This window comes from Zootoca vivipara, chromosome 15, assembly GCF_963506605.1.
Source record: "Zootoca vivipara chromosome 15, rZooViv1.1, whole genome shotgun sequence".
Classification (NCBI taxonomy): domain Eukaryota; kingdom Metazoa; phylum Chordata; class Lepidosauria; order Squamata; family Lacertidae; genus Zootoca; species Zootoca vivipara.
This window is the reverse complement of record NC_083290.1, coordinates 44,099,272-44,114,825: the sequence shown is the minus strand read 5'-3', so window position 1 is coordinate 44,114,825 and position 15,554 is coordinate 44,099,272. Positions and strand designations below refer to the sequence as shown.

Genomic DNA, 15,554 nt, shown 5'->3' with positions numbered 1-15,554 from the left:
ATTATATATTGATATTTCTTGATGTTCTTTCATTTACTTTTCTAAGAATATGGGTCAGGGTCAATGGCAACTTTATACGTTCAGGGATGTGCGTGTGTAAATGAACTCAGACATTTGGGAAACCCTAGATAATACTTTAGAATGTAGTACTGTACTACTTAAAACTTCAAAATGCCTCAAGCTAAAACCTCTTTATATTCACTTGCAAGCAATATAAATTTTCCAGAAACATTGAAGCCATGAGGAAGACCCTTCTTTTCTTGGGCCTGTATACCTGAAGGAGCATCTCCACCCCATCTCTAAGCCTGGACATGGAGGGCCTTCTGAGGGCCTTCTGGTGGTTCCCTCGCTATGAGAAGTGAAGTTACAGGGAACCAGGCAGATGGCCTTCTTGGCAGCGGTGCCCTCCCTGTGGAACACCTTCTCTTCAGCTGTCAAGAAAATAAACAACTATCTGACTTTGGCAGCCCTGTATCAGGAGGTTTTTAATGTTTGATGTTTTATCATGTTTTTACTATTCTGCTGGGAGCCACCCAGAATGGCTGGGAAAACCCAGCCAGATGGGCAGGGTATAAATAAAATAATAATAATAATAATAATAATAATAATAATAAATTTTCTTGCAAAAATGGAAATTTGGGGGTGTGAGCAAATGAAATACAGTTTACTTCTTAAACTGCAGCTTATTTTACTGCAGTGATAACATAAGATACCCTATTTCGAATTTAGCATATAATTCAGGAGTGTTGAAAAGATCGAGAAGAGGTTTGTTTTCATACTCCTGGGTGGCAATGGGACTTTTATCTACTTCAGTTTCTAACAGTAAGGTTTTCTCAGCTGATGTTCCTTCAGCTGGTTTCTCCCGTTCAGAAAAGCCCTTTTCTGTTTTTACAGAAGAGTTATCTGGTACTGTTTGTAATATTTAAAAAATTTACAATGCACTTGTATGTGTGTTTATGCAGAAGAGAGACCCACTCTTGTTTAGCAGGTCCTTTCTGAGCTATTATTTCCTCTGCAACATCTATTCCCAGTGTCCTCCCCTCTTGTGCAGATAACAGAGTTGAGGGTGGGAGGCAGCTTCAATCAGGAAATTGGTGCAAAGAGCTTCCTCCACTAGTGGCCAAGTCCAAAGTCAAACTGGGTTCCCTGCAGCTGTTCTTAACCCTTTAAAAACTGGTATATCTATCCATGAATCTCCCTGCACCAGGGGAGAAGATTCTGTCGCCCTCCAGATACTGCAGAACTCGTAAGGACCTATCTAGTCCAGTACTCTGTTCTAACACTGGCCAAACAGATGTCATTGGAAAGCCTGCCAGCAGAACTTGAATGCAACACCACACTCCCCATGTGACAATTGCACTTCCCCCATTTGTCCTTCCCAGCAACTGGTATTCAGCGGCATCATGCCTCTGACAGCAGGGATAGAAGATAGTCATTGTGGCTAGGACCTGCTCATAATCTCTGACCATTGGCTATGATGACTGTGGCTGTTGGAAATTGGAGTCCAATAACATCTGGAGAGCCAAAGGTTAGGCACTTCTGCTTTAAGCAACCCCAGCCTGAACTTCCCATTGGCTATAAGGGGATAACAGTACTGATCTGCAATGTCAGGTTGTAAGAATTTAAATAAGCTCAGGGAGGGCAGTTGAAAACATTGGGAAGGTGCTACAGAAATGCTAATTGTTGTCCTGCTTGTTGAGCCCTAGAGTCCTGTCGGTAGTCAGCATGGTGCTCTCCAGGTGCCTGGGAATGAGCCAGCATGGCCAATGGGCAGAGAGGGTGGAAGCTCAGGGGCAGAGCACCTGCCTTGTCATGATAAACAAAGGCGGAAGTCCTCTGGTGCAGTCCCTCGTGGCGTCTCCAGGCAGGGCTGGCAGAGCTCCAGGGCTGGGTAGGCAACGCTGAGCTACTGAGCTGGACCAATGATCTGGCTCGGGAAAGGGTAGCTCTCTATAAGTTCCTATTAGTCCAAGGCCATGTCGCCCAGCCTTGCCTAGTAGCGGATCAGGTTCTCTCTCAGGGCCTGATGAGCTCTGGGTGCAGTTATGGCATCATGCTGCCAGGCCCTTGGAATCTGCCCCGGAACCTGGGAGGCCGGTCGGTGCCCAGGATTGAATCTACCGCACGGACCTCCTCCTCCCTGGGTGGGACCGGGGGGCGAGGGGCAGATCTCCTTTCGGGCCGCCGGCCGCCGCCGCGTCGCTGGCCGTGGTGCTGAATACGGCCTCGGCAGCGGAGGCGGAGGGGAGGCAGAGGCGGCCAGCCCGACTCACCCGTCCGCCGTCCTCCGCGGCAGCCTTGGCAGCCGACGAACTCGCCGCCTGGGAACAAGGGCCGCGGCGGCAAAGCTTTTCCTACCTCGGCCGCCGCCTCCTTCCTTGGGCACAGCATGATGACGGCGAGACTCAAAGCAGGTCGGTCTGGAAATCCGCTTGCTACTGTCAACGCCAACGGGAAATATAAAAGGCCGGAGGATGCCTCTTGCTTCCGCGTTCTGGCACCGAAAAGACGAGGGGGTGGGAGGTCACGTGAGCAAACGACAGCCCGGCAGGCAGCTTTTGCAAAATGCACCACTATGGCCGGAGCAGGACTCCTGGGTTCCTTGCGGGCGCAGGTACCCAAGTTGGAGTTAGGCGCAGATTGTTCGACTGAGAGAAATCTTGGTTGGTGAAGAGCGCAATGCTGGGCATGTTTACCCAGAAGTAATTCCTATGAAGTTTAATGCTACTTCCGCCCAGGTAAATAGGTCTCGTGGGAGTCGGAAGAACTTATTAGTAAACGTGTATTGGCTTCTGGAGTAAGAGTAGGTATCTTGCTGCATTAATCAATTAAAAGTTGCATTAGTAAACTCTTAATAATTTTTTTTATTAAAAAAAGCAGCAGCTTTGCATTAGCGCTAAGAGAAAATTCAATCAAGATGTTTTATAGATGGTACTTAACACCTGCCAAAATAGCAATGTATAAAACAAAAGCAAACCTGTGTTGGAGGTGCGGTAAAGCAGAAGGGACACTTATGTGGTGGACCTGTGAAAAAATCAAAAGCTTCTAGGATATAGTACATGATGAACTAAAAAAAAAATGTTTTAATATAATTTTGTGAAAAATACAGAAGCTTTCCTATTAGGAATAACAGACACAAGTATAGCAAAAGATGATCGGAAAATATTCCTGGACTTGTTTCGATTAATTTCTATAGGAGACTTTGCGGTTTTTAAAGTCATAATTAGGAACAATTGTAATAATCACATATAAAAGAAACAGTACACAAGAAGTAAATAAGGAGGCCATTTACAGGATAAAGGAAGTTTTTATTTTTATGTTATATTTTCTTTGTGTAAGGGGATAGGAGCTTAATTTTGATAATTAAATTGTCAATGGTGGTGGGTTTGTTTGTATGTATGAGTTGTTGTGGACTATGTTCTAAATAAAATATTTTTTTTAAAAAAAGCAGCTTTGGAGGAAAAAGCACAAGGCTTAAAAACACGTGTGACACAGGTTGTGATGTTGCAGAAAGCTTTTGAAGTATAGGCAGTCCCCCCTTCTACCATATATAGGAGAGAATTAGAGAATCATAGAATTGTAGAGTTGGAAGGAACCCCAAGGGTCATCTAGTCCAACTCCCCGCAATGCAGGAATCTCAGGTAAGGCATCCATGACAGAAAGGAGAAAGGAGAATCCACCTCCACTGTTGAACAGGTCCTACTGTCAGGAAGCTTTTCCTGATGCTTAGTCCTTTCTTGTAGCTTGAAGACATTGGCTTGACTCATACCATCCAGAGCAGTAGGGGGGAAACTAGTTCCTTCTTCCATGTGACAGCCCTTTACATATTGATCATATCTCCTCTCCGTCTCCTCTTTTCCAGGCTTAACATACCCAGCTCCCTCAACCGTTCCTCATAGGGCTTAGTTTCCAGATCCTTGATCATCCTGGTTGCCCTTTTCTGCACATGTTCCAGCTTATCAACATCTTTCTTAAACTGTGGGGCCCAGAATTGGACACGGTATTCCTGGTGTGGTCTGATCAAGGCAGAATAGAGTGGGACTTCAACTTCCCTTGATATGGACACTATACTTCTGTTGATGCAGCCTAGATTAGCATTAGCTTTTTTGCAGCTGCATCACACTGTTGACTTATGTTAAGCTTGTGGTCCACTAAGACCCCTAGATCTTTTTCACATGTATGGCTAGTAAGCCAGGTGTCCCCCCCCCCACACCTTATATTTGTGCATCTGGTTCTTCCTGCCTAAGTGAAGAACCTTATATTTGTCCCTATTGAGTTTCATTTTGTTAGCTTGGGCTCAGTTCTCCAATCTGTGAAGGTAATTTTGAATTCTGATTCTGTCTTCTGCAGCATTAGTGCCGCCCCCCCCCCCCACGGTTTGGTGTCATCTGCAAATTTTATGAGCATCACCTCAATTCCTTGATCCAGGTCATTTATGAAGATGTTGAACAACAACGGGCCCAGGACAGAACCCTGAGGCACCCCGCTTGTCACTTTTCCCCAGGATGATGAGGAACTATTAATGAGTACTCTTTGGGTTCAGTCAGTCAACCAGCTACAAATCCACCGAACAGTTAACTCGTTCACCCCACATTTTACCAGCTTCCTCACAAGAACATCAAAAGCTTTACTGAAATCAATATACCCTACGTCCACAGCATTCCCCTGATCCATGTAACTCCATGGAAAAAAGAAATGAGATTTGTCTGACATGACTTATTTTTGAGAAACCCATGCTTGGTTTTAGTAATCACAGCATCCTTTTTAAGTGCTCACAGACCAACTCTTGAATTATCTGTTCTAGTATTTCTGTTCTAGAATTTTCTGGTATCGATGTCAAGCTCACTGGTTGGTAAGTTACCTAGGTCTTCTTTTTTCACCTTTTTGAAGATGGGGACATTTGCCCGCCTCCATTCTGCAGGGACTGCACCTGTTCTCTAAGAATTCTCAAACATCACAAAGGCTTTGAGATTGCATGCACAAGCTCCTTAACTGAAATGCATTCCTGTTTGTTTTAAGCCACTTAGAGCATGAATTTTTTTTGTGGAAAAGCAGCATACAAATCAAATGAATAAACAAAACAGAAAACCAATACAAAACAAAAACAAACAATTACAGATGTAGCTTGGGTGTAGCCAGGGTTTTTGTTGGCAGGTCATGCTTTTGTTGGGGGGGGGGGAGATCAGAACCTCAGAATTGTATTGATTTTGATTGATCTAGGGGGCAGCTGCCCCCCTGCCCCCCCCGGCAATGGCCCATGAACAGTCACATAACCTCACAGGAAATTATTTCACGATTGTTGGGAAGAATATACTGTATTTCAGTCATCAAATGCTTCGGTGAACAGGAATGCTTAGAATTTCTTTCTGAATATAAATAATGAAGAAACCAGATACAACTCACAAGGGGAGCATTCTATAACAGAGAACTATTCCCCAAAGGCCCCATTGCAGGTCAGTGCCCATTGGACAGCACCTGGAGGCAGCAGCACTGACAGTTCCTCCCTTGCGGATTTTAGGGCCCAAGACAGTCAATATTGAGAGAGGTGCTCTTTTAGGTATAGTCCTTGTGTCTAAAGCAGTTTATGGCTTTGTATGCTAGTAGTAAGACTCTGTAGTTCACTGACAGCCAGGGCAGTGCTTTCAGGATGAGACATGGTGCCATTTTGTTTCGACTACATCAGACCAACACGGCTACCTACCTGCAACTTGTACTGTATTTGTTAGGAAATGTATTTTACAAAAATAATAATAATAATTATACAAGGGGGGGGGACATATACAGCATGGGTAGGCAAACTAAGCCCTGGGGGCCAGATTCTGGCCCAATTGCCTTCTAAATTGGGCCTGTGGATGGTCTGGGAATCAGCATGTTTTTACATGAGTAGAATGTGTCCTTTTATTTAAAATGCATCTCTGGGCTATTTGTGGGGCACAGGAATTCGTTTGGTTTCCCCCCCTTCAAAATATAGTCCGGCCTCGCATAAGGTCTGAGGGACAGTGGACCGGCCCCCTGCTGAAAAAGTTTGCTGACCCGATACAGCAGGCATCCCCAAACTTCGGCCCTCCAGATGTTTTGGACTACAATTCCCATCATCCCTGACCACTGGCCCTGTTAGCTAGGGATCATGGGAGTTGTAGGCCAAAACATCTGGAGGGCTGCAGTTTGGGGATGCCTGCGATACAGTATAATGTAAAAGCTGCAAAGGTGATTCCAATCAAGGTCACAGAAAAGCTGAATTATTGCTTTGTTAACTTGTTAACTGCCTTTTAAAGTCCTGTCTGCCTGAGAAGAGTGGGTGAGAGTTGGTCTGTCTGTCTGTTGTTGTTTTGTTGACTGAGTGTGAAGACGTCAAGCAGACTCTGTTCTGAGGAATTTATGAAGACAGGAAGCTATGCACTAATGATTTATGCATTGCTACGAAAGAGTGTTTGTTTGGAGCGAGAAGACCAAACCGTCTCTTGGGCTCAAAGGAGAGAAAGAAATTCTATTGAACCTGATATATCAGTACAGCTTGTTCAATTATTGCCATGGCACGGCAAGATAGCTCCTCAAAGCAGGCAGAGGCCAAGGGGTCCAGGACCTGCACGGCCCCTCCCAGAGCAATGCTTCCCCACCACCTGGAGCTCAGTGGGGTCCTCTCGCAGAGAGGCAGGACTTCAGGTCAAAATCAAATTCCAACGGCTGCTTGGAGCCTTATTAGGAAGTCGCCCTTCAAATTGACCACACCCTACGGACGCCCTACACATTTCCCCCCACCTCCTTTCCCAATGGTACAGTTATAGACTGTACCATTAAACGGTGGTGGGTGAAAGACAGTCAGACTAAGGCAGCGATATACTCCTCATAACCATTCACTGGAGAGCAAGTCCTAATGAACAACTTGACGTATTTCTTAATGAGTAAGTTCAAACTCGCGCCGGGCGTGATGGGACTTTCTTATTCCCTGCCCCACCCTTTGCTTTGGGAACTTGGGCTGCTCCTAAGTGGAGGAGGAAGAAGCCCGCTTGCAGCTTCTTTCCCAATAGGCGTGCGATCCCTGTTAAAGTGACTGGGGAATGGGCCGGCGAGGGGCGGGGGCGGCAACGTGCTATAAAGGCGTGAAGGCGTGGTTGGCGAGGGCGCTTGGTGGCGTGCGCGTGCGTGAGATTTCGGCGGCGCGAGGAGGGCGAGTTGGTCTCGCTGGCGCCGCCTCCCCAACCGCCTCGCTCGGCCGGCGCTCTGAGGGGACGTGGCGGGTAAGTAGCGGGTCAAGCGAAGGAAGAGGCAAGAGGGCGGTTTTCTGAAGGGAGCCCCGTCGTCCCCGGTCAGAAGGAGGAAGGGCTTCCTCTCGGGAAGGGCCTGGCCTGGGGGCGCCTTCCCCTCTCGGACTCCGTGGCTTCGCGGGAGGGCGGAAGGAGGCGCGCTTCTCGCCGGCTGGTTTGCGTTTTTGACCCGCCCTGAAACGGCTGCCCCGAGCAAGGCACCTTCGGCGCCAGAAGGTGCCCGCTTCCCTAACAGCACTTCCCTGTTTCCCACTTGGCGTGTCCTCCCCCCTGGGCCCTCCCAGGTCAGAGAGTGTCCAAGGCCTGGAGCCGCAGCTCGAATGGTAGAGTTCCCTGGGAAGTCGCCCACCTCCGGCGGAGGCGGCGCTGGGTCCTGTGGGTCTTGTGCGACGATGGGTTGCTGCAGATATCTTTGGCTGCTATTGTATTTTTGCTCTATTTTTGTTTTTGTGTCGGTTTTACTTAGTCTTTATTGAACTGTTATCATCGGCACATAGGTGTGTGTAAGAGAGAGAGGTAATAAACTGATCCAGCGTGTTCACCTACTGCTGGATAAATAATGCCCATTCACAAGGCAAGCAGATGGTGTACAGGTGACAGTTTAGGAATTGCAAGATTGCCATGGGTGTGAATTGCGAATATACGATATTGCACAGGTATGTGGACAACCACTGCACTGAATTCTACACATGGTTTTGGAAGAGGGAATCTGCACTGGACAATGTTAATCTGATATTGAAGGAAATGGTTAAGAAATAACTTTGGGGCTGGATGGACAGCAGTTAAGTCTTCTGAGAAGACCCAGGATTCATGAGACTTGGAACACCATTTCAAAATGGAAGCAGATACATTGATTTTCCATTGCAGGTTCTCATTTGGTTGTCTTGTTTAATAAGTATCAATCTTGCTTTCTGCAAAGTTACAGAAGAGCACCCAAGGTTGTTTTGGTTAGGAGGTCCAGCAGGTGCAGATAAGGTAATGGAAGAACAAAGGTCATTCTTGGTCCCGTAATAGTTCAAAAAGTGGCCTTGCTGGAGCCCTGTAAATGACATACATGTTGATAATAGGAACAGAAATGGCCTTACTTGACAGGGTCTCACTTAAGCTGTTAGATAAGGTTGATTTGAAACATAACAGCATATTTTTTTGCGTAAACAAACATCCATGTTTGTTAACTAATTTGGCTAAACAGTATATATTTATTTTAAGAAACTTAGACTGTCAGCCCAGCCTACACATGAGAAACTTAAATACTGTCCTCTGTAGTTCACTCCTCATCTTCTCTGTTCATAATCTGGAAAAGAAAAACAAGCTTTGCTGCTTTATCGGGTCCCAAACGATTTCTCAATTTAGAATGAAATGAATGAGTCCAAAGGAAGAGGAATATTCTTTCAACGCCTGCAGAAGAAGCTACTGCTGTTAAAAGTGAAATCATTGCTTGAACAGTCTCTAAATCTAAGTGCTTAAGTGACTTCCACCAGTTCACTGGTGTGACTTTAAAATATCTTCAGCAAACATATATTTTTTGAATGGTTCCCCCTTAGCTTTGAAGTTTATTATCGTTGGCTTTACAGATGGATGATTGCTGGATACCCATGTCATAGCTAACTCCTCTTCCTCAGCACTTAAGTTTTGACCCTGGTACTGGATATCGACAATATTTGCAAAAAAATGAGCTGGAGACAGTACTTGTCCCATTCGTTTTTTTAATGCTTGTAATTTAATTCTGTCCATGTGTAGTTCTGTTTTTAAGTGTTCACTCATTTCCTTCTAAAGTTCAACAGCATCAGCAATAAAACAGCTATTTTTCTATATTTTGTTTAAAGCTTCAGAGATGGGTTTCAGGATGCTCAGCATATGTTCAACATTTCTCTTAAGCCCAATGTTGAGGATTTTGGCCGTGACAGTGCCATCTATTTTATCTCGATTTTGTTCACAAACTGTCATCAGAATAGGCCAGTTCTTGATATACTGCTCAAAACAGTCCACCACAGAGTTCGATCTTGTGGGAGCGTTAGCTTGGTTCCATCCATCCTTTTCAGAGCTGCTGCAGCAAAGTGATTGTTACGGAAGTATTTAGCAATTTCAACAACATTAGTCTTTATTTCTGGAACACTTAAGTCTTTGGCTAAGAGGTGCAGCAAATGAGCACTGCAACCATATGTTATTAGCTTATTCCCTTCCTGCTCTTCTAAATTTCTTCTCATCTTGGAAACATTTGCAGCATTGTCTGTGACCAAACTGCGTACTAGACATTTGAATTTTTGTTCACATGTTATTATAGCTTTTACTGCCACTTCTTGTAAGTATTCTGCTGTGTGTGCATTTCCTGACGTATCAATTGTTTGTGGAAGGAAGACTTTCCCTTCTTCTGTTTTTTATACAAGCACATACAACAGGATCATTGTGGACATTACTCCACCCATCAATACTTAGGTTCAGGGTGGATTTGATTTAAATCAAACTGATTTAAATCACTAGTCAGTAAGGCATGATTTAAATCATAGTTTTCTACATAAAGACTAATTCTTGCTGGTATAACTTTAATATGCAAGTAGAAGAAGATTTTTAGAATAACAACTTTTCATATTAGTTTTTTATCCCCAGTTTAATATGTTTAGCCTGGAGAAGAGAAGGTTAAGGGGTGATATGATAACCATGTTCAAATATATAAAAGGATGTCATATAGAGGAGGGAGAAAGGTTGTTTTCTGCTGCTCCAGAGAAGCGGACACGGAGCAACGGATTCAAACTACAAGAAAGAAAATTCCACCTAAACATTAGGAAGAACTTCCTGACAGTAAGAGCTGTTCGGCAGTGGAATTTGCTGCCAAGGAGTGTGGTGGAGTCTCCTTCTTTGGAGGTCTTTAAGCAGAGGCTTGACAGCCATCTGTCAGGAATGCTTTGATGGTGTTTCCTGCTTGGCAGGGGGTTGGACTGGATGGCCCTTGTGGTCTCTTCCAACTCTATGATTCTATGATTCTATAATAGGTTAATCATTCATATTTGGACAACTTTACTGTTGTACTTAGGATGGAGAAAAATAATCATTACCTTAATAATAACAATTTAAATAGATTTATTCAACTGAAACAATAACATTACAGCATATGTTATTTGCTTAAACAAACATCCATGTTTGTTAACTAAGTTGGCTAAACAAAAACAAAATATATATATTTTAAGAAACTTAGACTGTCAGCCCAGCCTACACATGAAAAACTTAAATACTGTCCACTCCAAACAATCAGAAAAATATTGTTTCTATTCTATTCACTGAACTTCTTGAAACTTAGCACTGAAGTGGTTGTTTCTGTATTTATAGGTTTGTAGAACAATAGGATCAAGGTCTTTTTCTCAACTCTGTTCGTGTTCTACTATTTTTGCTGTGAAGAAGGCATGTGATCTCTGTTGAGTCAAATTCAGTTTTGAGAACTGCAAAAGTAAACCAAGCTTTTGTGATAATATCTTGTAAGCAGAGAAACTGCCCAATAATCTTACAAAAACCTCTGGAAGATCATGACATTGTGAATGGATTAATGGAATTTATTTACCCAAAAAATTAAACATATACAACCTTATTCTACATAATTAAAAACCTAATATTTATTTCATGATGGAATAACCTTTGGATGGTAATATATTTTCCTCAAATAGCATTTTATTTAAAAAAATCTATTTATTTATTTTTAAAAATCATTTATTTTTATCCACCCTGATTCCAGGGCTCTATGGGGAGAGGGAATGGTTGTTTAACCAGTTTTAAGTCTGGTGTATCTGTGCTCATTAAGGTCTACCATTGTTGGTGCTTAGGCCGTTGTTGGTCTGTGTAGGCCATTTTCTTCTGCATTATTCTCTGAGGGAGGGAGGTGTTCATGGGGCGGGGAGTGGGAAGTACATTGGAGAATGATGAGAAACTTATTCTTGCAAAGGTCTTTCTTCACTATTTAAGGAGAGTCAAAGAGACCTAGGGTTGGGGGAGGTTGGCAATAAAATGAGATGTTGATGGTGGTAGAGGTGAATTGTGCTAGTCTTGGTAGATGGCTCTTTGTATTGTTTCTGACTTAATTTGGCATGGTGAACTGGGATTGCTATAGAGAGCCCCCTTGCTATATGCTTCTGAAATCTGTGTTTTCCCTCCTCAAACAGTATCATGTATCCCACAAGACCCCCATTCCGGGGTGGTGCATCTTTCCACATGCCTCAGAGTGGCCATGTGCCTGAATCTCTGCCACAGCTGCTTGAAGATAATGTATACAGTAGAGGAAGGTCTATTCCTTCAGCTGGTAGGATGCAAAGAGTATGTGAGATGGTACAGAAACAACCAGGACATTTGCAACAGGTAAATATGCAACCTTTATAATCTCCAGCAGTGATATTTTGCTGGAAAGTGGTTGGCCAGTACCTGCAGGTTCATGCTAAAACTACAGTAGATCCCTTGTTCTTTTGGTACACAGTGCTGTACAGGGAGATGTTACATGGCATACTTGGGTTCACTATATCTGATAGGAGGAATGTTTCTTCTCTATAGCAAGTTGTGCTGTGTGTCCTGCATATTAATAGCGGAGGAATATCTGGATGACATGGTTGCTAGCTAATTGCAGTCTTTGCTGTCCTGTTCCCCCACTTTTGGTAATAAAATGCAATTGCAGTACTGTACAGTGGTACCTCTGGTTACAAATGCTTCGGCCAACCCAAAATACCATATTTTTTCGCTCCATAAGACGCACTTGACCATAGGACGCACATAGTTTTTTAGAGGAGGAAAACAAGAAAAAATATTTTGCTTTCTTGAATTGTCCTAGGCATAGCAGCCAACTCTTAGAGGCCTAGGTGCCTTTGTCCGCCCGCCCCCCAATTAAATATTTGAGGAAGTCGTCCCCGTCCCCCAGGTTGATGGGCATTGTCATTCATATAGTGTGCATGCACTTTGTCTTGAGATCAATTGCAGCGGTTCTCAACCTGTGGGCCCTCAGATGTTGTTGGACTATAATTCCCATCATCCCTCAACTCCCATCATCACTGAGGTATGGCCTTGCTAGCTAGGGGCGATGGGAGTTGTAGTAGTTCAACTTCTGGGGATCCCCAGGTTGAGAAAGGCTGATATGGTATGTGAGGTGGGGCTTACCTGCCCCCCCCAATATTTTATTCAAATTGGAAGAGGGAAGGAAGGAAGGGGTGAGAGAGAGAGAGGGTGAGAGAGGGAAGCAGCCCTCTCTGCTGTCACAGAAGCAGCCCGAGAGTCTGTTTCCCACTGCGCACGGCTCTGGCCAGAACCAGAGCCAGAGCCTTCGCTCCATAGGATGCACAGACTTTTCCCCTCCCTTTTTTTGGGGGGGGGAGTGCATCTTATGGAGTGAAAAATATGGTAGTATAGGCACCCCCAAACTGTGGTAGTACCTCGGGTTAAGAACTTTGCTTCAGGATGAGAACAGAAATCGCGCTCCGGCGGCAGCAGGAAGCCCCATTAGCTAAAGTGGTACCTCAGGTTAAGAACGGACCTCCGGAATGAATTAAGTTCTTAACCAAAGGTACCACTGTACTGTTCCAGTGGGTAGCATTAAATACTCATTTCCTCTCATTTTATATTAAAGTAAGATAGATAAATGTACAGATATATTAAAGTGGGAGAAATTATTAAAGTCTGGGGGCAGTTCTGAGAGAGTACTCAAGGAAGAATGAGGAGACCATTCAGCACCAGGCCCTCCCAGTTGGGATAATCAAGAAGAAATAAAATGGACTGAACCTACAAGCAATAAACTTTTAAACTGAAGTTGTCAAGGACCATCACTGAATGGAATTTGTGAGTAGGTCTGTGCAATTAATTGCCATATTGTTGAATATTGGTACAGTTGTACCTTGGAAGTCGAACAACTTAGTTCCCAAACCTTTTGGGAAGTGACTGTTCTGGTTTGCAAACTATTTTTGGAAGCCGAACGTCCGGCGGGGCTTCCAGTTGGCTGCAGAAGCTTCCTGCAGCTAATCAGAAGCTGTGCTTTGGTTTTCAAACGTTTTGGAAGTCTGTTCGACTTCCGGAATGGATTCTGTTCAACTTCCATGTGATAAGTGTTTCAACAAGGCTCTCTCCCTCCTCATCAATAAGAAATGAAGATAAGTCCTCACACAAAGCAGCAAACTCTTTCAACTTCCTGGTAGCTTTCCACTTAAAGGTAAAGGTAAAGGGACCCCTGACCATTAGGTCCAGTCAAACCGACTTTGGGGTTGCGGCGCTCATCTCGCGTTATTTGCCAAGGGAGCCGGCGTACAGCTTCCGGGTCATGTGGCCAGCATGACAAAGCCACTTCTGGCAAACCAGAGCAGCACATGGAAACGCAGACTTAGAGCTCAGCTAATTATGCAGAGCCTGCTAACAATCCAGGAGGCACCTTCAATGGCTAGACAAGCAAAGAGACAAAGTAAACAAAGAACTGAAAAGCACTTCTTTCTTCCTTCACCAGTGAAAAAAAGAGGGGAAGAGTTTTTTCTGGTGGTATTTATGTTATTGGTTCCCGCTATATTTCTTCCATATTAAAAAGGAAGGTGTTTTTATAAAAAAAAATTTTTTAAAGAGACTACTGTATCTTTGCTTGCTTCCTCACCCTCCTTCCCTTTAATAAAAAGGGAGAGATTGGTGAGATCAGGGCTTGGGGGGCAGGAATGGAGGGGAGAAGATTTAACTGGCTGCTTTAGGCTGAATTGGGAGGTTGGGTATCATGATGGGGAGGGTGTTACTCAGTAAGCAGTGAAGGCAAATGCGTGTCAACTCACAAGCAAGCCCAACTGAATTAAATGGGGCTTACTTCCAGGAAAGTAGAAGTTAGTTTAGTTGAACTCAGTGGGGCTTATGCATGTAGGGATTCCACTTAGACCTCTTGAGTGGGGAAGCAGATGCAACCTGATTTAGGTAAATCACTTAAACTACTCATAAATAAGTTGAAAATATATAAAATATAATGTATGGAAGTTTATTATTTTTAAAAATCTACTACTTCCTTACATTTTAAGGCCCTCCTTCACCACTGCAGGGAGGCTCAGCAAGGCCCTCTTCTGCTGCAGGAAAGCACAACACACCCTCTGCCTCCATGGGGATGTGCAGCAAGGCCCTCTACTATTGCAGGGAAGCGTGGCGCAACCACTACTGCCACTGGGAGGCACGGCAAGACCCTCTGCTGCTGCAAGGAAGCGCAGCACATCCTCTGCCCCCACAGGGGGATATATTGTCACCACAGATATATATCGTGATATATCGAAATATCATGATATTTAGCTGGTGATATATTGTGATGTTGAAAACCAGGTATTGCCCAGCACTACTTGAGTCATGTTCTAGAAGGATCTCACTACAGCCTAGGTCATTACTGAATAGTATGGTGCTCTTAGGATGGTGGTGCTGTGGTCGAAACCACAGAGCCTAGGGCTTGCCGATCAGAAGGTCGGCGGTTCAAATCCCTGCGACGGGGTGAGCTCCCGTTGCTCGGTCCCATCTCCTGCCAACCTAGCATGTCAAAGTGCAAGTAGATAAATAGGTATCGCTACAGTGGGAAGGTAAATGGCATTTCCGTGCGCTGCCTTGGTTCACCAGAAGCTGCTTAGTCATGCTGGCCACATGACCCGGAAGCTGTCTGCGGACAAACGCCTCCTCCCTCAGCCAGTAAAGCGAGATGAGCACCGTAACCCCAGAGTTGTCCGCGACTGGACTTTACGGTCAGAGGTCCCTTTATTAGGGCTGGATGATACCAGCTTTTCAACATTGTGATGTCTCACCAGCTAAGCATAGCGATATAATGATACAGCGTGATGTTGAAAAATGGAGGGAGAAACAAGCAGCACTGGCCCTGGCCCTGCAAGGTTCCTGGGTAAAGCCACTGCCACTCCTGCCAGTACCTGGCATAGGGTGGAAGGAAGCAGTGGAGAAGGAAAGTAAGGTGCAGGCAAGCCCCACCCATTGGGACATTCTAGAGACATGTGGAAAAGCAAGGTTTCAGTAAAACTAAAGGGTTCTAGTGTAGAAGCATTGTCCAAGGATACATTGTCAAGTGTAAAAGTGAATATTTTAAAACTGGCTAGATTTTCCTACCTCATTCAGAAAGGGAAATTTATTTATTTTTTAGAATAATGGGCGTTCTTTTTTGTACTTGTATTTTGTGTGTGTAAAAATAAATTAATTAAAATTTGTATTTGAGAAGACATTTAAGAAGAACCTTAAATAAAACATGGCTAGAAAACTACTGGTAGCTGTTTTCAGAATACTATAGATGCTCATGGAACTAATTCTTTGTGTTGGGCAGAG

General features: G+C 44.3%; 2 protein-coding genes across 2 annotated transcripts in view; one reads left to right on the top strand and one right to left on the bottom strand.

The window, feature by feature from the left end:
• Positions 1-2,472, bottom strand: part of LOC118096968 (outer mitochondrial transmembrane helix translocase-like) — a 33,806-nt gene extending 31,334 nt beyond the window's left edge. The window contains exon 1 of the mRNA XM_035139448.2: positions 2,359-2,472. The gene's annotated coding sequence lies outside the window, so the exon portion shown is untranslated. The remainder of the gene's footprint in view (positions 1-2,358) is intronic.
• Positions 2,473-7,197: 4,725 nt separating this feature from the next.
• The window catches only part of PIWIL2 (piwi like RNA-mediated gene silencing 2), a 54,313-nt gene continuing 45,956 nt past the window's right edge, over positions 7,198-15,554 (top strand). The window contains exons 1-2 of the mRNA XM_035140125.2: positions 7,198-7,238; positions 11,414-11,606. Of these exons, the coding sequence (XP_034996016.2) occupies positions 11,418-11,606 (189 nt within the window). The 5' untranslated portion in view covers positions 7,198-7,238; positions 11,414-11,417. The remainder of the gene's footprint in view (positions 7,239-11,413; positions 11,607-15,554) is intronic.